At 42.9% G+C, this 23,373-nt stretch overlaps 2 protein-coding genes across 5 annotated transcripts in view; one reads left to right on the forward strand and one right to left on the reverse strand.

Moving 5' to 3' along the window:
• Positions 1-23,373, reverse strand: part of nxn (nucleoredoxin) — a 312,185-nt gene that overhangs the window by 220,670 nt on the left and 68,142 nt on the right. The window contains exons 1-2 of one of the 4 annotated variants that reach the window (XM_068010621.1): positions 3,019-3,536; positions 146-229 (exon numbers count right to left, since the gene is read on the reverse strand). The exons of 1 other annotated variant lie outside the window; for it this stretch is intronic. In XM_068010621.1, coding sequence (XP_067866722.1) covers positions 146-229; positions 3,019-3,525 — 591 coding nt within the window. In that variant the 5' untranslated portion in view covers positions 3,526-3,536. Of the gene's footprint in view, positions 1-145; positions 230-3,018; positions 3,537-23,373 lie in introns of those variants that run through there. 2 more of the 4 variants (XM_068010623.1, XM_068010622.1) reach the window with 2 other exon arrangements.
• Positions 16,948-23,373, forward strand: part of LOC137346784 (multidrug and toxin extrusion protein 1-like) — a 59,400-nt gene continuing 52,974 nt past the window's right edge. Inside the window, exons 1-4 of the mRNA XM_068010627.1 lie at positions 16,948-17,091; positions 19,918-20,019; positions 22,205-22,273; positions 23,025-23,173. Of these exons, the coding sequence (XP_067866728.1) occupies positions 16,954-17,091; positions 19,918-20,019; positions 22,205-22,273; positions 23,025-23,173 (458 nt within the window). The 5' untranslated portion in view covers positions 16,948-16,953. The remainder of the gene's footprint in view (positions 17,092-19,917; positions 20,020-22,204; positions 22,274-23,024; positions 23,174-23,373) is intronic.

The raw sequence follows: 23,373 nt of genomic DNA on the forward strand, positions 1-23,373 counted from the left end.
CCTTCCATTTTTTCCTGTACCTGACCCAACCATCAGTTAATCTACCGTCCATTTTTCACTTTGTTCCTTAGCTGCACAAGCTTAAAATAACTGTAACTAAACCACCTTTAAAGCCAAAAAGTAAATTAACATGACAGTCACTTACCTGAGGTGGCGATAGAGCATGTCCGATCCGGCCCGACCCAACCCGAGCCCGAATGCCGGACCCGGAAGTGAAACCCGACCTGACCTGAAACCAACACATGTCGTCGGGTCCCGTCGGGTTCGGGTAGGATAGCAGGCCTTTATCCTGATGTACAATACTCAATCCCCTCTTCCCCATGTACAATACTGTATCCCCTCTTCCATGTACAATACTATATCCCCTCTTCCTTGTGTGCAATACTGTAACCCCTAGTCCATGTACGATACTATATCCCCCTGTACAATACTGTATCCCCTCTTTCCTGTGTTCAATACTGTATCCCCTCTTCCATGCACAATACTATATCCCCTCTTCCTTGTGTGCAATACTGTATCCCCTAGTCCATGTACGATACTATATCCCCTCTTCCCTGTGTGCAATACTGCATCCCCTAGTCCATGTACAATACTATATCCCCTCTTCCCTGTGTGCAATACTATATCCCCTATTCCATGTACAATACTATATCCCCTCTTCCGTGTACTATACTGTATCCCCTATTCCATGTACAATACTGTATCCACTCTTCCCGTGTACAATACTGTATCCCCTCTACCCTGTGTACAATACGTATCCCCTCATCCCTGTGTGCAATACTGTATCCCCTCTTCCGTGTACAATACTGTATCGCCATGTACAATACTGCATCCCTTCTTCCCTGTGTACAATATGTATCCCCTCTTCCCTGTGTGCAATACTATATCCCCTAGTCCATGAACAATACTATATCCCCTCTTCCATGCGTGCAATACTATATCCCCTCTTCCCTGTGCACAATATTGTATCCCCTAGTCCATGTACAATACTATATCCCCTCTTCCATGCGTGCAATACTATATCCCCTCTTCCGTGTGCGCAATACAGTATCCCCTAGTCCATGTACAATACTATATCCCCCTGTACAATACTGTATCCCCTCTTCCCTGTATGCAATACTGTATCCCCTAGTCCATGTACAATACTGTATCCCCTCTTCCCTGTATGCAATACTGTATCCCCTAGTCCATGTACAATACTATACCCCCTCTTCCATACGTGCAATACTATATCCCCTCTTCCGTGTGCGCAATACTGTATCCCCTAGTCCAAGTACAATACTATATCTCCTCTTCCATGCGTGCAATACTATATCCCCTATTCCATGTACAATACTATATCCCCTCTTCCGTGTACTATACTGTATCCCCTATTCCATGTACAATACTGTATCCACTCTTCCCGTGTACAATACTGTATCCCCTCTACCCTGTGTACAATACGTATCCCCTCGTCCCTGTGTGCAATACTGTATCCCCTCTTCCGTGTACAATACTGTATCGCCATGTACAATACTGTATCCCTTCTTCCCTGTGTACAATATGTATCCCCTCTTCCCTGTGTGCAATACTATATCCCCCTGTACAATACTGTATCCCCTCTTCCCTGTATGCAACACTGTATCCCCTCTTCCCTGTATGCAATACTGTATCCCCTAGTCCATGTACAATACTATATCCCCTCTTCCATACGTGCAATACTATATCCCCTCTTCCCTGTGTGCAATACTGTATCCCCTAGTCCATGTACAATACTATATCCCCACTTCCATGCGTGCAATACTATATCCCCTCTTCCCTGTGTGCAATACTCTATCCCCTAGTCCATGTACAATACTGTATCCCCTCTTCCCTGTGCGCAATACTGTATCCCCTAGTCCATGTACAATACTATATCCCCCTGTACAATACTGTATCCCCTCTTCCCTGTATGCAATACTGTATCCCCTAGTCCATGTACAATACTATATCTCCTCTTCCATGCGTGCAATACTATATCCCCTCTTCCCTGTGTGCAATACTGTATCCCCTAGTCCACGTACAATACTATATCTCCTCTTCCATGCGTGCAATACTATATCCCCTCTTCCCTGTGTGCAATACTGTATCCCCTAGTCCATGTACAATACTATATCCCCTCTTCCCTGTGTGCAATACTGTATCCCCTAGTCCATGTACAATACTGTATCCCCTCTTCCCTGTATGCAATACTGTATCCCCTAGTCCATGTACAATATGTATCCCCTCTTTCCTGTGTACAATTCTGCATCCCCTCTTCCCTGTGTACAATACTGTATCCCCTCTTCTGTGTACAATACTGTATCCCCATGTACAATACTGCATCCCCTCTTCTGTGTGCAATACTATATCCCCATGTACAATTCTGTATCCCCTCTTCCCTGTGTACAATAAACTGTATCCCCATGTACAATTCTGTATCCCCTCTTCCGTGTGCAATACTATATCCCCATGTACAATACTGTATCTCCTCTTCCCTGTGTACAATAAACTGTATCCCCATGTACAATTCTGTATCCCCTCTTCCATGTGCAATACTATATCCCCATGTACAATTCTGTATCCCCATGTACAATTCTGTATCCCCTCTTCCGTGTGCAATACTATATCCCCATGTACAATTCTGTATCCCCTCTTCCCTGTGTACAATACTGTATCTCCTCTTCCCTGTGTACAGTAAACTGTATCCCCATGTACAATTCTGTATCCCCTCTTCCATGTGCAATACTATATCCCCATGTACAATTCTGTATCCCCTCTTCCCTGTGTACAATAAACTGTATCCCCTCTTCCGTGTGCAATACTATATCCCCATGTACAATTCTGTATCCCCTCTTCCCTGTGTACAATACTGTATCGCCTCTTCCGTGTACAATACTGTATCCCCTCTTCCCTGTGTACAATAAACTGTATCCCCATGTACAATTCTGTATCCCCTCTTCCCTGTGTACAATAAACTGTATCCCCATGTACAATACTGTATCCCCTCCCCTCACTTACCTTCCTCTCCTTGTCCTGGAAAGGCAGTACCAGCCAGGGCATCTGGCCAACGAACTCCTGCCACGGTTTGTGATCCTCCTCGGAGCTGATGAACACTACCTCCAGCTTGTCGCCGTTCTCCCCTTGCTTGAAGCGGCTGTAGAAGTCGCCGAGCGCCGCGTTGAACTGCTTACACGAGGCGCTCCAGCTGCAGCCGAAGTAGAGGGCGAGGAGCCGGCCGTCGGAGCCCAGCGGAGAGCTCTCCACCTCGGCCTGATCGCGATCCGTCAGCCGCTCCCCCAGCAACTCGCAAACCAGCTCAGACATCTTTACAACAGTAACAAAATCAACAAAACAAGAGAGAGAAAGGGAGGGTGGGGATTGTGAAAGGGGGGGGGGGGGGGATTCTTCTTCAGGTTGGAATGCAATTAATTCACAAGAAATATTTCCTTTGATTCTTCTTGGATTCTCTAATCTTACCCCCTCCTCTCTGTGTCTCCCTGTATCCACTCCCACCCTGTAGGACATAGCAAAGCTAAGCTCCAGCACTCCTATTGGTTCCAACAGCAAATTTCTCCTTCAGCAAGACTTTTCCCCCTGTTATAAAGAATAAAACTTTTTGCAAAAAATGAAAAACTTTGGACAAAATACTTGAAAGGGGGAAATTCTGCAGGGCTATGGGGAATGGCATGAATTGGATAGCTCAACAACAACTAATATTTATACAGCGTCTTTAAGGTAATAAAACGTCCCAAGAGGCTTGACAGGGTTGTTATAAAATGAAGTATGATACCCAAACACAAAAGGAGATATTAGGACAGATGACCCGAAGCTTGGTCAAAGAGGTTGATTTCAAGGTCTTAAAGGAGGAAAGCGAGGCAGAGAGGTGTAGGGAGGGGAATTCCAGAGTTTGGGGCCGAGGCAACTGAAGGCACGGACACCAATGACGGAGCGATTAAAATCAGGGATGCACAAGAGGCCAGAGTTAAGAGCAGTGCAGATATTTCAAGAGGATTCTGGGGCTGGAGGAGATTACAGCGATAGGGAAGGGGCAAGACCATGGATGGATTTGAAAACAAGGATGAGAATTTTAAAATCAAGCTCTTTCAAAGAGCCAGCACAGGCACGAAGGGGCAAATGGCCTCCTTTTGTGTTGTATCATTCTATGATATATGTCAAATTCGTAATACAGCACAGGATCAAGCAGAATATGGGCGGCACAGTGGGCGCAGTGGTTAGCACCGCAGCCTCACAGCTCCAGCGACCCGGGTTCAATTCTGGGTACTGCCTGTGTGGAGTTTGCAAGTTCTCCCTGTGTCTGCGTGGGTTTCCTCCGGGTGCTCCGGTTTCCTCCCACATGCCAAAAGACTTGCAGGTTGATAGGTAAATTGGCCATTATATATAAAATTGCCCCTAGTATAGGTAGGTGGTAGGGAAATATAGGGACAGGTGGGGATGTGGTAGGAATATGGAATTAGTGTAGGATTAGTATTAATGGGTGGTTGATGGTTGGCACAGACTCGGTGGGCCGAAGGGCCTGTTTCAGTGCTGTATCACTAAACTAAACTAATATAGAAAGTGCAAAAGGAAAACAGAGAACGAATGGGGTAAAGAGAATCCATGAGAGAAAGGCTTTGCCGTAACATAAAATGGAACACTGTAAAGCCTTTCTAAGGAGAGAACATAAATTTAGGACTGGAAATGGAAGCATTGATGAGGAATAAGTGAGAAGCATTTTTTTCAGGAAAGAATTTGAGGTATCATTTTTACCAGACTGTCCTGCTGGGATAAAAACAGAAAGTGCTGGAAATACTCAGCAGGTCTGACAGCATCTGTGGAGAGAGCAACAGAGTTAACAGGTCACAGACGTTAACTCTGCTTCTCTCGCCACAGATGCTGCTAGACCTGCTGAGTATTTCCAGCACTTTCTGTTTTTATTTCAGCTTTCCAGCATCTGCAGTATTTTGCTTTTATTTTACTGCCCTACTGGGAAGGGGCTTCCCCACGAAAAGGGTAAATTTCCTTCGCCTTTGCACCCAGAGACACACGTAGTGTAAAAGATTGAGAAAACCCAGGCACAAATGCAAGGGTAATTAGATTACAGCTGAATTTCCCTGAGCTTTTACCCCATCTATTGATCCCTCTGCCCCAGCACACCTCGGCTCATTTTAACGGCTTCACCACCCCTCCCCGCAGGCTAAAGGGTCCGACACACAAATTTCCTTGAATTGTGTTGGTTCAAAATAGGCCTAAACTGAAACCTAGAATTTTAGGTGCATTGAGAAACAAAGTAATTTTTCTGATGTCTTATCGCAATATTTAAAAATAATTTATTCCCACTGTGAGATGCTGTTTAATTTCTGTTTCTTTGAATGCATTTTTATGGCAATGATTTAAGTCATATACTGCCACTATTGTCTGTTCTTAAACATGCTGTGCCTAAGCTGCACGGATGATAGAAAATTTTCATTTATATAGTGCCTTTCATAATCTCAGGATGTCACAAAGTGCTTTAGAGTTAGTGAAGTACTTTTGGAGTGTAGTTACTGTTATAATGTCAGAAACATGGCAGCCAATTTGCGCATAGCAAGCTCCCACAAACAGCAATGTGACAATGACAAGATAATCTGATTTTGTGATGTTGGCTGAGGGATAAATATTGGCCAGGACACCAGGGAAAACACCTCTGATCTTCTTCAAAATAGTGGCATTGGATCTTGTACGCCCATCTGAGAGGTCAGACTGGGCCTCCATTTAATGTCTCCTCCTAAAGAGGGCACCTCCAACAGTGCTGCACTCCCTCAGTACTGCCCTATGGCTCAGAAGCAGGAGGGTAACCACACTGAGCCACAGCTGTCGGAGTCAAGAACCATATCACAGGGCAACATTAAATGGTTGAATGGCCAGCAATCAGTTTTCTTGAAAAGTAATAAACGGGTGTAAATTAGTGGATAATACATGGATATTGCCTCAGTAAAGGGATGAAAGCCAACATTACAACATTCCTACATTACAACAGTGACCACACTTGAAAATTACATCATTGGCTGGAAAGCACTTTGAGACTTCCAATGGTTGTCAAAGGTTCTATGGAAATGCAAGTCTTTTTTTTTCTTTTTAAGGCATTAAAGGAACAAAAATAGCTCAGTGAAAGCCTGAAAAATTATCCACACACACGCACAAAAGAAAAAGACTTTGAACATACGAATTAGGAGCAGGAGTAGGCCACTCAGTCGCTTGAGCTTGCTCCACCATTCAATAAGATCATGGCTGATCTGATTGTAACCTCATTCCCGCCTACCCCTGATAACTTTTCACCCCCTTGCTTATCAAGAATCTATCTACCTCTGCCTTAAAAATATTCAAAGACTCTGCTTCCACAGCCTTTTGAGGAAGAGAGTTCCAAAGACTCACGACCCTCTGAGAGAGAAAAATTCTCCTCATCTCTGTGTTAAATGGGCGACCCCTTATTTTTAAACAGTGACCCCTAGTTCTAGATTCTCCCACAAGGGGAAACATCCTTTCCACCCTGTCAAGACCCCTCAGGATCCTATATGTTTCAATCAAGTCGCCTCTTACTCTTCTAAACTCCAGCAGATACAAGCTTAGCAACCTTTCCTCGTAAGACAACCGGCTCATTCCAGGTATTAGTCTCGTAAACCTTCTCTGAACTGCTTCCAATGCATTTACATCCTTCCTTAAGTAAGGAGACCAATACTGTACACAGTACTCCAAGTGTGGTCTCACCAATGCCCTGTATAGCTGAAGCATAACCTCCCTATTTTTGTATTCAATTCCCCTCCCAATAAATGATAACATTCTATTAGCTTTCCTAATTACTTGCTGAACCTGCATACTAAACCTTTTGCGATTCATGCACTAGATCCTTCTGCATCTCAGAACTCTACAATCTTCGGATGAGAAGTTTTTTGGCCTCGTATGGAATACAATTTTTAAAAATATATTTTATTTGTAAAGAACTATTCATGCTATACAATACCATCCATTGTTGTTGCTGTTGAAGCTTGGAAGGGACTGGTTTGTCCATTTCCAAGACAACAGGAAAGATATGGCCATAGGTCAGGAACCAATGATCTGAGGCTGCCAAACATAAGCCATAAATCAAATAGACAGGAGTTGACCTTGTAGCCTCTTATAACTATTTCATTTCCAGCTGGGGGAAGAACAGTTGTGTGTGATTCAACACAACATACATTTTGTCACAAACCATTTCATTAAAGGACTGTTTCCCCTGGACAAGAAAGAAGTCAAAAAACAACTTCCACACAGGGTATACAAGTAGTCATGCTTGATAACTAGATTCTAAATTTTCGTAAACGGATTGGGTCAAGTTGTTGCAGAAGACAAAGAGATGAGCAATTATGTTGATTGTCCTGGTCTGTTGTCAATAACAAATCCTTCTTTGTATTCAAGAGGGCAGCAAAGTGCAAGTAGTTATTCTGCTGTAGTTATCCCACATACTTTTATCTTTGAAGTGTTTGAAGAGTGTATGTTTTATACAGCTGCTTCCATACACTGTCATTATTTATATTTAAAAACTCACTAAACAATTCAGGTAAAAAATAGCCATTATTAATATGGGTGCATTTAAACATTCCTTCTCCCTCGCCTCCTCTCATGAAGATGTTGATTCACACTGTGTGTGATTTCCCCTCCAGTAGCTTGCTGAAGTAGCCATTCTTTATTTGTAAGATGATTAGTGAATATCAGCAAGCTATTTGGCTGTGATTAGCGTCACAATTGATCCTGATCTTGCTCACACTTTCCAGCAGGGATTACTGCATAGTGATCAGGAGCAGGAATCCAGGCTCATTTACCCTATCACTGGCTCAGGGTAACTGTGACCCTGTATCACCTCAACCTCCAACTCAGCTGCGATTGGATAACTCAACATAAATCTGAGATTCAGGAGAGGAAAGGGGGCCAAATAAGAACAATGCTGGCTTGTGGGAAGTCTTTGGACAATTTCCGAAATTGCAGGTAATAGACCTGCAGGTAATAATTGAAAGGTAATAAACAAATCAATGGGGCAGACATGTTCAGTGACCAAGTGGGCATCATCCTTCAATAATTATATCAACCTGCCCTCAAACTTAATGGAGTTTCACACATCAAAGGGGATTTAAACTTACCCAATGCTGACACTACATGGTTGCATTTGGTAATGGTTATGTAAAAGTAAATGTGCTGCAAATCCCATAATCAAGTGTTTGCTTTTAAAGTTTATCGTAATAATACGGTTGATATAATGGCAAGCTCTATAGTAAGGGGACAGAGATTTAAATTAATCTGAGGAAGATTAACAGAGAGTTCAGATATCGTTACATTACACAGAGGCCGGTGAATCTATGGAACAGATTACTTGCAAAGGCACTGAGATAGATTGTTTTGACATTTAGTATACACTTCATTTCACTTTTTCCCTTCAGATAATTCACATTTCGCTGCATTCAACTGTATTTGTCACCTTCTTACCCACTCTTTAACCTGTCTAAGTCCTCCTGCAAGCTCCTGCCTCTCTTATTCAGTGTGTGCTGTGTCTCTCCCCTATCTTGGTATCATTATTTGGTCTAATTCCTCTTGAGTCTATCTCCAAATAATTCATACAAATGGAAAACAAAAGATTTGCAGATCCCTGGGTCATACCATTATCCACATCCACTATCTGCCTGCCATCCCTAATCTTTCTTTTCTGTCCCCTATTAGCCATTCCCCTATCAATGAAGCGACTTTATTTTTAATACCCTGTATTTTCACATAGAGTTGTCAGCCATGATTCAGTGACAGCCCTCTTGCCTCTGAAGGTCATTGGTTCAAGTCCCCCAATCAGATACTTGAGCATATAATCCAGGCTGGCACTCCAATGCAGTACTGAGGGACTGCTGCACTGTTAGAGGTGCCATCTTTCGGATGTGTCATTAAACCAAGGGCCCATCTGCCCTGCGTTTTTTTCATATATTCATTCATGGGATGTGAGCATTGTTCGCAAGGCAATGGATGTAAAAGATACAATTCGATAAAGAGAAGGGGATGTCTCCCAGTATCCCTCAACTAATACTAAAACAGATTCAAAAGCAAAATACTGCAGATGCTGGAACAGAGATAGGCACCGACATGTTGCACCATGGACATTTGGCAAAGTTATTGACTCAGCCATGGACATGGGGCAATTATTCTGTATATAAAGGGTATAGTCAATCTAATGCCATAAAAACACAGTCCAATTTAAAACACATTTCTCCCTACAAATAAAGTTGCTAACCATACAACCATCAATGGAGAGCAGGACAACTGTATTAGCTAGCTAGCAAGCAAAATAATAGGCCTTGCCAAAGCGAATTACTTTTGTTGACAGAATAAAGTTAGCTACACTATGTCAGAGGGTGGTAGATGGACCTAATCGAATGACCTCTGTGGATTCACACTGTATTAGGAATGCAAATTTATCCAATAAACCACGAAACTCAAGAAAGGATTGTTACTGAGGTGAGGCAGTAGAAAAATCAGCAATAGGAAGACAAACCATTTCTCACACTGCATCACCACCTGATTGCAATATGTGTCTGAAGACAGGAGAGCCAACAAAAGGGCAGTGATCTCCAAATCAGGAGAATTTTATAGGATGAAGCAGATAGCACTTCAGAAGAGTCATTTGAAACAGAAAAGCAGAGTGGGGCATAAATGGACAGAGAGGGTGCATAATCATGAAGGCCCCACCCCAGGCCATCAGAAAGCTGCCTGCTTTTGTCAGGTAGCTTTTCACAGGCTTGGGCCGCCCGACCGGCCAAGGGTAAAATCCCCATGGTGGCAGGCAGAGACCCTTAAGTGACCATTAACTGCCACTTAAGGGCCTTGATTGGCTTGGGGCGGGCAGCCCAGTTTGCGCCACCGCCGCCTCGCATAAAACGGTGGTGGGAACGGGTCGGGAAAGACCTCCAAAGCCTCCCCCAACACCCTCTTTGGTGGGGCGGGGCATAAAATTCCAGCCCTGGTTTCTAAAATACAGAAATAACAGAATAACAAAATGTAATTTGTTCATCAAAGCTAGTGACAAAATTAGATAAACACAATTACAACTAAAGAGCGCTCTTCAGTTCCTCCAATAAAGTAATTCTCTTAAATTCACTTGTGTTTACATCTCAGTCTATCATAGTCAATTCCGATTCAGCTCTGACAAGATAATTATTAAGAAAAAACATTTCTGCAAAATGTTGAGTGGTTGTTACTGCATGTATTATTCAGTTACAAAATGTTTAATCACTATCTATTGCACTCCAAACTAACCAATTTATGTCCAAGCCAAATCTATGACCTGTTAGCAAAGGTACACTGTTAACGTAATGTAATTATATGATACTGACAACTTTCAAATGACATTGGCCACTCAGGTTATCTGCCCTCAAACTGCAGAGTAAATGATGCTCATTATAGTTACTGATCTTTGACATACTTGTAAAACTTGTCCTTTAATCCAATTTGCAGCAAAAAAATCAGGTGATGACTGTTTCCAAAATGGTCATTGAAATTTTTACTACGTCATCCCCGACAGTTTTTTAAACTGCAAATGCATAATAGACAGTTCATCATAGATTAAGGTTTATTAAAGCTATCCATTACATTGTATTTACTAACTATTGTATATGGGTCAGCAACATTTGCCGATACCACTCAGCCCCATTACACTATATTCTTATACTTATGAGGAACTTACAGTGCTGACTTCTGGAGATTTCTTGGCTTTTCCTGCCAATGACCTAAACGGATGGCAGATGAATTGTGACATTTATAAACGTTCAGCAACTTTCAATATGTCACTGAGCTTGTCTCATAAGTGAAAGTAATGCATGCCACAACATAGAAATCAAGGCATTCCCTAAGTGACTTTTGACATTTTTAAATTAGTTTACATAACACAGACCTTTAAACTTGTGTTTTAAAATAACCTAGCTGCTAGGTTATTTTGAAACTCAAGGCTAACGTCTTGGAGTGGGGGTGTCCAATCTTTTCACGTGGGGTGCAACATTATAATATTTGTCTTACACAGGGGCGAGTGTGACATTTTAGAATGATAAAGGCATAAAAAATGTATCTTATTAATAAAGCAATAATAAATTTGCATTTTTGTGAAGAAGCCTTAAATTAGAAGACTAACTTATTGACTTACTTTCTTATCACTGTGGTTGAACACTGAATTAGTGAGATACCTGGCATTTCTTTGCTTGCACAAGTAGTCAATGTTTGCCTGCACGCTTGTTGTATTGTGGAATATTCCAGATAGACGTCCATCTGTCAGGAGTGATCTTGATCACTCTCTCCCTTCTCTGTCTGTCTGTCTTTCTCTCTCTATCTATCTATCTCTGTCTTCCTGTATTCCCCCTCTCAGTGTCCCCCCCTCTGTGTTGTTCCCCCCTCTCTATGCCGTCCTCGTTCTCTCTGCCCCTCTCTCTCTCTCTTTCTCTGCCCCCCTCTCTCTCTGCCCCATCTCTCTCTCTGCGCTCTCTCTCTGCCCCTCTATTTATGTCGCTCTGTCTCTCTCTCTGTCTCTCTATCCCCCCTCTCTCTCTCTGACAGTTGCAGAGAGCAGAAATGCTCAGCAGAGCAGCTTTGTGGTTGGTCAGTTTTTATAAAAATTGCAATGTCAGATTCACAGATGACAGGTGCTGGGAGCGGGAACAGCAGCTTCCGAATTTCAGACAGATTCAGGGTTTTCCGGTGGGTTTCGACATTTAAAAAAAAAAGCCTACCAGAAATCCCTGAATCTGGCCAACGTTCGGAATGCGCTGTTCCCACGCCCAGCACCTGTCAGCTGTGAAACTAACATTGCAATGGTTTTTTAAAAAGCCTGTCTGGAAGAAGATGCCAATGGGAAATTTATAAAGTGCTTTGGAAGAGCCTGAGGTTAAAAAAGGTGCTATATAAATTCAAGACTTTCTCTTCCTATCTTTCTTTTATGGTACCCTCTGAAAGTACATAAAGATTACAATCCGTGCCGTGTCCTTTAACTGCACGCTGAATTCCTCAAAAAATTCAATTAAACCAATTGAGCTGACCAGGAACAGGCAGCACACCCTTCTTCAAATCCATCCTGTGGTAGATTCTGCAGGGATCAGCTGCACTCAGGTGCCTGTCTGGAGTAGGCATTCCTCGTGCATTGAAACCTAAGCAGTGAATGTCGGTGGGTTGTTTGGCTGAGTGCATCACAGCCATACTTGATCCTGTATTTATCCGATGTCCAAGGGTCACTGGATAATGATCTGGAGTGGGAGCCCTGGCAGATTTTTTTTCACCCCCACCTCCTCAAACCTTGGTTGACGAGGGATATTGAGTGTCTGGTCAGGACAAAGAAGGAGGCATATGTCAGGTATAGGCAGCTGGGATCAAGCAAGTCCCTCGAGGAGTATAGGGGATGTAGGACTACACTTAAGAAGGAAATTAGGAGGGCGAAAACAGGCCATGAGATTTCCCTGGCAGATAAGATAAAGGAGAATCCTAAAAGATTCTATAAGTATATTAAGAGTAAAAGGGTAGCTAGGGAGAGAGTAGGTCCCCTTAAGGATCAGTGTAGTAATCTATGTGTGGAGCCACAGGAAATGGGCGAAGTCTTAAATGAATATTTCTCATCCGTATTTACCATGGAGAAGGTCATGGAAGCTAGTGAGTTCAAGGGAGGGAACAGTGATATCCTGGAGCATATCAACATTACAAAGGAGGAGATGTTGGAGGTTTTGAAGCGCATTAAGATGGATAAATCCCCAGGGCCTGACCAGGTGTATCCTAGGATGCTATGGGAAGCAAGGGAGGAGATTGCTGGGGCCCTGGCAAAGATTTTTGTATCATTGTCAGCCACGGGTGAGGTACCGGAAGACTGCAGGATAGCTAATGCTGTGCCTTTATTTAAGAAGGCAGCAGGGATAAGCCAGGGAACTACAGGCCGGTGAGGCTTACATCAGTGGTGGGAAAGTTATTGGAAGGGTTCCTGAGAGACAGGATTTATATGCATTTGGAAAGGCAAGGTCTGATTAGGGATAGTCAGCATGGCTTTGTGCGTGGGAAATCGTGCCTCAAGAATTTGATTGAGTTTTTCGAAGAGGTGACCAAAAGGATTGACGAGGGAAGGGCGATGGACATTGTCTACATGGACTTTAGCAAGGCCTTTGACAAGGTCCCGGAGGGTAGGCTGGTCCAGAAGGTTCGAACACATGGGATCCAGGGTGAGCTAGCAAATTGGATATAAAATTGGCTTGGTGATTGGAGGCAGAGGATGGTAGTGGAGGGTTGTTTTTCAGATTGGAGGCGGTGACCAGTGGTGTGCCGCAGGGATCAGTGCTGGGCCCTCTGTTGTATGTCACACATATTAATGACTTGGATGTGAATGTAAGGGGCATGATTAGTAAGTTTGCAGATGACACCAAAATTAGTGGTATAGTGGACAGTGAAGAAGGTTGTCTAAGGTTACAACAGGATATAGATCAACTGGGAAAGTGGGCAAGGGATTGGCACAGTGGTTAGCACCGCAGCCTCACAGCTCTAGGGACCCGCGTTCAATTCTGGGTACTGCCTGTGCGGAGTTTGCAAGTTCTCCCTGTGACCGCGTGGGTTTTCGCCGGGTGCTCTGGTTTCCTCCCACAGCCAAAGACTTGCAGGTGATAGGTAAATTGGCCGTTGTAAATTGCCCCTAGTGTAGGTAGGTATTAGGGAATATGGGATTACTGTAGGGTTAGTATAAATGGGTGGTGGTTGGTCGGCACGGACTCGGTGGGCCGAAAGGTTGTTTCAGTGCTGTATCTCTTTAAAAAAAATGGAATTTAACACAGACAAGTGCGAAGTGATGCATTTTGGGAAGTTAAACCAGGGCAGGACATATACAGTGAATGGCAGGGCTCTGGGGAGTGTTGTTGAGCAGAGAGACCTTGGGGTGCAAGTACACAGGTAGACAGGGTGGTGAAGAAGGCGTATGGCATGCTTGCCTTCATTGGCCGAGGCATTGAGTACAAGAGTCGGGACGTCATGTTACAGTTGTACATGAAGTTGGTTAGGCCGCATTTGGAGTACTGTGTGCAGTTCTGGTCGCCGCACTACAGGAAAGATGTGATTAAGCTAGGGAGGGTGCAGAAAAGATTCACAAGGATGTTGCCTGGTTTGGAGGGCTTGAGTTATAAAGAGAGATTGGATAGGCTGGGTCTGTTTTCCCTGGAGCGAAGGAGGCTGAGAGGGGACATGATAGAGGTATATAAAATTATGAGAGGCATAGATAGGGTAGATAGCCAGAGTCTGTTTCCCATGGTAGGGGTGACTAAAACTAGAGGGCATAGATTTAAGGTGAATGGGAGGAGGTTTAAAGGAGATCAAAGGGGTAACATTTTTCACACAAAGAATAGTGGGTATCTGGAACGAGCTGCCTGAGGTGGTGGAAGCAGGAACAGTAGCAACATTTAAGAGGCATCTGGACAGGTACTTAAATGAGCAAGGCATAGAGGGATATGGAATTAATGCAGGCAGGTGGGATTAGTATAGATAGGCATTATGGTTGGCATGGACGCGGTGGGCCGAAGGGCCTGTTTCTATGCTGTATGACTCTATGACTCTATAACCCAGGGGTACTCAGACCAATCATAGCAGCCCAATCACAGTCCCACACTGAGAAATGCCAAGACTGCACCGACTGGGATTTGGACTATGGCACCTTCCCTGTATATCTGTATGTTAGTAACAGGCCAGACATTGCATTTACCCATTGGATCAGCAGAATTATCTTTAATTGACCATTTTATTGATTGATCCCTTATTCTATGCATCATTTATCAGCCAAAGGCATAGACAAGAGATGGACAAGAGATCCCATGGCACCATTTCAAAGATGAGCAGGGGAGTTCTCCCAGTGTCCTGGCAAATATTTATCCCTCAATCAACATCATTAAAACAAATCATCTGATCATTATCATATTGCTGTTTGTGGGAGCTTGCTGTGCACAAATTGGCATTTTCTACATTACAACAGTGACTACATTCAGAAGTAGTTTATTGGCCGTCTTTTTATCTTTCTTACTTTCTTTCTGACTCAATCAACTTGTAACAGAATATAGAATTTAAGCAGCACTTGTCAGATTATGCATTCGATAATTAAATACCTTAAAGTTTAACAAATTGCAGGTTAGCTTCAATGTGCAAAGCAATGCTCATGTAACCACTACTGTATCCATTTGGCTGCTTACATTGAAGTAGTTTAGTTTTCACAAACATTAAGCCGCAAGTGTGTAGGTGGCACTTAGATTAGGACACCATCCTCTTACCTAGAAAGGTTTTTCTCCAAATTCTTACTTTTTTAAGTCAATCAGGTTTAGTAGTACAGAGAAGATAAGGATCCAAAATGAACACTTTCCTTAACAGCTAGTCCACCTCCTTCTCCACTCTTCTGTATCTATTATTGTTTGAAGTAAATGGTGTTTGTAAACTTGTTGAATTTAAGGACTAGGACTGTTACCTACAGTGAGGCAGCATTGTCAGAGAACTTTTCTCACATGGACTGCAACAGTTTAAGAAGTCTCACCACCAGCTGCTCAATGGTCATCAAGGGACGGCCAATAGATGTCTGGCCTTGTCAACCACACCCATATCCTGAGAATTAAATAAAAAACACACAAACACTGGAAATAAGTGAATCTCAGCAACTTTACCTCAGAAGCAAAGTTTTGGGTGTATCAATATTGACAAAAAATGACAATTGTATCTGAAACCTCTCTAATGGACATAATACGAGTTCTACTCCTCAGTTAGTTCACATGCTACACAACGTATTGAGTACATTCTTCACCCCTGCTCTACCTCAAAGTGGACACCAGTCAGCTCTCTTGCCATTTCTTTGCACACAAAGATTTTGGGAAAGTTGTAGTCATCGGTTGCAGGCCCGCTGGTGACTAGTCAGGCCTATCAGTGACCGGCAGATTCTCCCACAGTGGGTACAAGTGAAGGTGTTGTTGCTGCTGGGGGAAATTGGATCTATCCTTCTCCACCTTTTCTCTTTCATGCTGGTTCTTCGCTCAGCCTCAAAGGTGTCTGTAGCCCTCCTGATGTGGCATCTCCAGGCATCATGATCTATGGCCTGCGCTTCCCACTGGCGATGGTCGATGTGGCACATGGAGAGGGACTTCTTTAGGAAGTCCTTGAAACGTTTGCGTGGGGCCCCTTTGTTCTGTTTACCAGTGGTCAGCTCTCCATACAACACAATCTTGGGCAGGCGACTGTCGTCCATCTGGGCAACGCGACCCCCCCCAACGCTGTTGGCTTTGTAGGAGGATGGCCTCAATGCTGGTGATGTTGGCTGTTTCCAGGACTTCAATGTTTGTGGTGCGGTCCTGCCAGCGGATCATGAGGATGCTGCAGAGGCAGCACTGATGGAAGTGCTCTAGAAGGTGGTATGGGACCCATGACTCGGCACCACACAGAAGGGTGATGAGGACTATGGCTTTGTACACTTTGAGTTTGGTCTGTGCTCTGAGGCTGTGGTTGCTCCACACTCGTTTGTAGAGTCTGCCGAACGAACTGTTTGCTTGACCAGTCAAAATGCAGCATTAAATCATTTTATTTATTAAGTTATGTTATCAATGGTGATGGAAGTTTTAAAAACTGACATAATTAATAATTGATTACTTTATGTAGAAATCCTGCAAAAGCATTGAACGCTAAATGTAGATGGTGCAACACCTGCAGCTCTGAAGAGATGCTTATTAAAAACTAATCTTGACCAAAAGTTTAGTGTGGACATAGATTTAAGGATGTAACCACATACTACATCAAAAGCAGGATGATAAAACCGAATGGAGAGGGGTAACATAATTTGGGCTGTTTGGTGGGATGGGAGTGTGGGGGGAGGGGAAACCCAAACATGAGAAGTAAAATAACTGGTTTATTTTTCCTTTGCAGTGAAGAATTGAAAAAATGGAGAATTCAATGCAACTAAGCTCTGGTAATGTTACCGAGACACGCGGCAACCTGTTACTGAGGAAAATGAAGAGCTTGACACCCGTCAACTTCTGGCAGGAAGTGAAAAATATTTCCAGACTGGCTGGGCCAGTGGTGAGATTACACCCGTCTAACATCTCATCCTTCACTCTCCGCTCTCTCCCAAAACGTATCTAATTGTCTACCGAACCCATTGTACAATCTCTTTCAATGAAATCATGTGTACAATTCATTTCACTCCGCCCAATTATATAAGCCCCTTCAATTAACCAATTTATACAATGGTCATCACTGTGCCTATTTATAAAATTCCCTTCACTGATTCCATTTATACAATATTGAACCTGTTTAGAGAATCTACTGCAATGGCCGTGCATGCTAACTTATTCCGCAATTGAAGGTGAAAATGTTCTGCTTCACTTTGTTTAAATACTTCAAAGACAATAATTCCTAACTTGTGTATCCTGATATTTGAACCCGTCATCAAAGTGGAAGATTTTGCCTGATCAACGTTGCCACTTTCCCACATAATCTTGAAAACCTCAATGAAATCGCCTGAAAATTGCATCACCTTTTGAGAAGGAAAAGGCAACTGTTTTCAGTAAGAAATAAAGAATCATAGAATCATAGAAATTTACAGCAAGGGAGGAGGCTGTTTGCTTGCACCAGCCGCCAATTAGCCATCCAGCCCAGTCCCATTTTCCAGCTCTTGGTCTGTAACCTTGCAGTTTACGGCACTTCAAGTGCATATCCAAGTACTTTTTCAATATTATGAGAGTATCTGCATCTACCACCCTTTCAGGCAGTGAGTTCCAGAACCCACCATCCTCTGGTTGAAAGAATTTCCCCTTGAATCCCCTCTAAGCCTCCTACCTCTTACCCTAAATCCTTCCCCCCTGGTTATGGACCTTTTACTCAAGGGGAATAGGGCCTTCCTATTCACTGAATCTAGGCCCCTCATAATTTTATACATTTCAATTAGATCTCCCCTCAGCCTGCTCTGTTCCAAAGAAAACAGCCTTAGTCTATCCAACCTTTCCTCATTCTCCAGTCCTCATAAATCTCCTCTGTATCCTCTATAGTGCAACCACAAATTTCCTATGGTGCACTGACCAGAACTGCACACAATACTCCAGCTGTGGCCTAACTAGTGTCCTACACAGAGTCTGCTGAATGTGTAGTGTCTAATTACACAGTTCCAGGATAATCTGCCAGCTCTTATATTCTGTGTCACAGTTAATAAAGTCAAGTATCCCATATGCCTTCTTGACCACCTTATCTACCTGCCCAGCCACCTTCAGGGATATGTGGATATGCACTCCAAGGTCCCACTGTTCATCTACACTTCTCAGTATCCTACTATTTATTGTGTATTCCCTTGCCTAGTTGGCCCTCACCAAATGCATAACCTCACATTTCTCCAGATTGAACTCCATTTGCCACAGTTCCACCCAACTGACTAGTCCATTGACATCTTCCTGCTGTCTACAGCTTTCTTCTTCATTATCGACCACTTGGCCAAATTTTTTATCATCTGCAAAGTTCTTAATCATACTGCCTATTTACAAGTCCAAATATATACCACCAAAAGCAAGGGACCTAGTACTGAGCCCTGTAGAATCCCAGCAGAAACAGCCGTCTAATCACAAAAATACCCATCGACCATTCCCCTTTGTTTCCTGCCTCTGACCTAATTTTGGATCAAACTTGCCACTTGACCTTGGATTCCATGAGCTTTTACTTTTGTGACCAGCCTGCCCTGTGGGACCTTATTAAAAGTCTTGCTAAAATCCATAAAGACTGCATCAAATGCACTACTCATTGACCCTCTTTTGTTACCTCCTCAAAACATTCAATTATATTTGTCAGACACGACCGTCACTTAATAAATCCATGCTGACTGTCTTTGATTAATCCATGTCTTTGTAAATGAAGATTCATCCTGTCCCTCAGAACTTTTTCCAGTAATTTTCCCACCACAAAGGTTAGGCTGACTGACCTGTAATTAGTTGGTCTATCCTTAAATAATTGGTTTAATTAGATTATTTTTTAGATATAAAAGAATATGATCAAAATTAAATGTCCAGGGTATGTTATTGTAATTCATTTTATTTTATTTTTTATTTATTTAGAGATACAGCACTGAAACAGGCCCTTCAGCCCACTGAGTCTCTGCCGACCAACAACCACCCATTTATACTAACCCTACAGTAATCCCATATTCCTAGGGGCAATTTACAACAGCCAATTTACCTATCACCTGCAAGTCTTTGGCTATGGGAGGAAACCGGAGCACCCGGCGAAAACCCACGCGGTCACAGGAAGAACTTGCAAACTCCGCACAGGCTGTACCCAGAATCGAACCCGGGTCGCTGGAACTGGCTTGTAGTTCCCTGCTTTCTCTGTCCCTCCTCTCTTGAATAGCAGCATTACATTTGCTAACTACCAAGCTGCTGGGAGCATTCTAGAATCTAGGGAATTTTGGAAAATCATAACCAGCACATCCATTATCTCTACAGCTACCTCTTTTAGAATTCTTGGATGTAGGCCATCAGGTCCTTGGGAAGTGCCGGCTTTTGGTCCCTTCAGTTTCTCCAATACACTTTCTCTTCTGATGTTAATTATCCTAGGTTCCTCAGTCTTATTAAACCCTTGCTTGCCCTCAATTTCCAGTATATAATTTGTGTCTTCTACGGTAAAGATGGACACAAATATTTATTCGTTCAATGTCTCTGCCATTTCCTTGTTCCCCATGATAATTTTTCATGTCTCTGCCTCTAAGGGACCAATGTTACTTTAGTTTCTCCTTTTTATGTAGTTGTAAAAGCTCTTACAATCTGTTTATATATTCCTGGCTAGTTTACAGCCAATGAAGTATTTTTACAATGTAGTCACTGTTGTAATATAACATACAGTGTTAATGTTTTTTTTTCCTTTCAGTTTTTGTCACAGCTGATGATATTTTTAATAAATATTGTCAGCTTTGCATTCTGTGGACATTTAGGAAAAGTTGAATTGGATGCAGTTAGTCTTGCCACAGTGGTGAGTTTATGCTTAGAGTTTGCACATTTTTTCAACATAATGTATCCTCTACAAAATCGTGGAATTGCAATGCTTCCTATCAGTTTCAAGCTTAGTGCCTTTATCAGCTGATGAAATGCTCCTTGTAAAAAAGCCTGGGCTTCACCTGCTGCTCTTAATGGAAGGGCAACTAGAGTGTAGCAATTGGCTTCAGTGGCCCGGGTCTAAAGGGTACAATTCTAAAGGGGGTGCAGGAGGAGAGGGACCTAGGTGTATATGTGCATAAGTCATTGAAGGTGGCAGGACAGGTTGAGAGAGCGGTTAATAAAGCATACAGTATCCTGGGCTTTATTAATAGGGGCATAGAGTACAAGAGCAAGGAAGTTATGTTGAACTTGTATAAGACACTAGTTCAGCCTCAGTTGAAGTATTGCATCCAATTCTGGGCACCGCACTTTAGGAAAGACGTGAGGGTATTGGAGAGAATACAGAAAAGATTCACAAGAATGATTCCAGGGATGAGGAATTTCAGTTATGAAGATAGATTGGAGAAGTTCGGACTGTTTTCCTTGGAGAAGAGAAGGCTGAGAGGTGATTTGATAGAGGTATTCAAAATCATGAGGGGTCCAGGCAGAGTAAATAGAGAGAAACTGTTCCCACTTGTGAAAGGATTGAGAACGAGACGGCACAGATTTAAAGTATTTGGTAAGAGAAGCAAAAGTGACATGAGGAAAAACTTTTTCACACAGCGAGTGGTTAAGGTTTGGAATGCACTGCCTGAGAACGTGATGGAGGCAGGTTCAAATGAAGCATTCAGAAGGGAATTAGACAGTTAAACGAAAAGGAAGAATGTGCAGGGTTATGGGGAGAAGGCAGGGGAATGGAATTGAGGGAGTTGCTCTTTCAGAGAGACAGTGCAGACACGATGGGCCGAATGGCCTCCTTCTGCACTAACGATTCTGTGATCAGTGAGGAATTCCAGCTCATCATCATTGACAATGACCCATCCCAGAAATCAGACGTGTGTGGACATGAGGTGAGAATGAGATTGGGCTCAGTCTTAATTCTCTTCATCGGCAGATAAATCTTCTGGGAGATACTTGGCTCACACATGAAGACTGGTCAGTTGTGCAAGGCATTCAAGGGCTGATGAGGCCCATGGAACAGTATCATCACCAACAACAACTTGTATTTATATAGCACCTTTTACATAGTAAAACATCCCAAGAAGCTTCACAGGAGCATAATCAGACAAGAAAATGACACCAAACCAAAAAGGACTCATTAGGATAGGTGACCATAAGCTTGATCAAAGAGGTAGGTTTTAAAGAGTATCCCTAAAGTAGAAAAGTGGAGAGACAGAGAGATTTAGAGTGGAGGTTTCAGGTAGCTGAAGGTTTGTAGGGATGGAACAGGCTACTGAGTTAGGCAAGGGCGAGGCCAGGGAGGAATTTGAACACATGGATAAGAATTCTAAATTTGAGGCACAGGTGGATTGAGAGCCAATGTAAATCAGAGGACATAGGGGTGATATGGGTGAAAGGGATTTGGCGTGGGTGAGGACATGAGCAGCAGAGTTTTAGTTTAGAGATACAGCACTGAAACAGGCCCTTCGGCCCACCGAGTCTGTGCCGACCATCAACCACCCATTTATCCTAATCCTACACTAATTCCATACTCCTACCACATCCCCACTTGTCCCTATATTTCCCTACCACCTACCTATACTAGGGGAAATTTATAATGGCCAATTTACCTATCAACCTGCAAGTCTTTGGCATGTAGGAGGAAACCGGAGCACCCGGAGGAAACCCACGCAGACACAGGGAGAACTTGCAAACTCCGCACAGGCAGTACCCAGAATTGAACCCGGGTCGCTGGAGCTGTGAGGCTGCGGTGCTAACCACTGCGCCACTGTGCCGCCCGTTGGGTGAGCTCAACTTTAGGGAGGGTGAAAGATTGGGTGCTGCCAGGAAAGCATTGGAATAGGCAGGTCTAAAGGGAGCAAAAGTGTATCATGAGTTGATATCTGACAGGAAGGAAGAGAGAAAAGGGAAAGAATGAGGAGCAAAAAATTAAAATTTCACAATGGTATTTCATTCTTTTGTATAAAAAGTTATATCCTGTATTATTTTGTAGCATGCTTGTGGCATCTATGATGCTATTGCTAAATGTTTGGTTTCTTTTCTTTAATTCTTTTGTACAGGTAATAGCTGTATTCGGTATCTCCATAGGTGTCGGGTTGTCTCAAGCGTGTGACACACTCATATCTCAGGTAGGTGCAGCTTACTCCAGGCTGCACAGTGGACAGTGATGTCCTCTTAATGGAGCAAAACTTTATTAGTTATATCAGAGAAGAAGAAATCTTTAAAGTTCAGGCCTTGGGAAACTCAATTCTCTGTGGAAATTTGAGCCACACAGACCAGGAACAGGCAGAATTCCTGGTGTGTCCTGAATCAGCTGATCTCAGTGAGTGCAAGGCTGCTATAATTGGCCTTGACACTCTTGAGCTGTGGATAGGAAAATGATCCAGTGATTCTGAACTAACAAGCAAGGAGGTTGGAAGTGAAATTCAACTTGGGAGGTAATGCAAAATGGCCAATATAAAAATCAGCGACCCATTTCACACACTGCCCAATTACACTGCAGAATGTAAAATGGACTGGTGATGGTTTAAGGAGAGGAAAGGCTTGATGGATCAAATAGTCTTTTATCGTTCCATGCTTTCTTGTCTTTTATCTTCAATTTCTCTTGACCTTTCTCTCCACTGTGGCCTATGTAAAGTGGTTCAGGTGCACTTTACACTCCAGTGGCTGTGCCTGAACGAACCTGGCCCATTAAATACTAAATAAGAGTAATATCCAATCATAATGGATTTGGTTATGTGAGATAAATATTAAATAATTTTTTTAAAATATATTGTTGCAATTATTCCTGGTAGAAAAAAAATGGTGTCCATGAGAGTGTGATGGAATGGTCAATATCAATACAATGAACTTTAACAAAACTTTTGCTCTGATTTTCAGACGTATGGTAGTAAGAACTTGAAGCGAATTGGAGTGATTCTCCAAAGAGGGATTCTCATTCTCATGATAGCCTGCTTTCCCTGCTGGGCTATCTTCATCAACATCGAACACATTTTATTGGCTTTCAAACAGTCTCCTGCAGTAGCCAAGTGAGAGTCTTGTCTATTCTTCATTACAAAAGAAAATAAAATGATGTTGTTTATGTGAATGAAAGAAGGCCATCCTGAGTTTGTAGCCCCAAGGGCAGAGCATGTTAGTGAACACAGAAGTGTTGGGTCAAGGAATGTTAGGATGGAGGTTCCTGCTTGCATATTTACATATAGTGAGGGGGTTAATCTCAGCTGGATCG

The sequence above is a fragment of the Heterodontus francisci genome, chromosome 30 (genome assembly GCF_036365525.1).
Source record: "Heterodontus francisci isolate sHetFra1 chromosome 30, sHetFra1.hap1, whole genome shotgun sequence".
NCBI classification, from domain to species: domain Eukaryota; kingdom Metazoa; phylum Chordata; class Chondrichthyes; order Heterodontiformes; family Heterodontidae; genus Heterodontus; species Heterodontus francisci.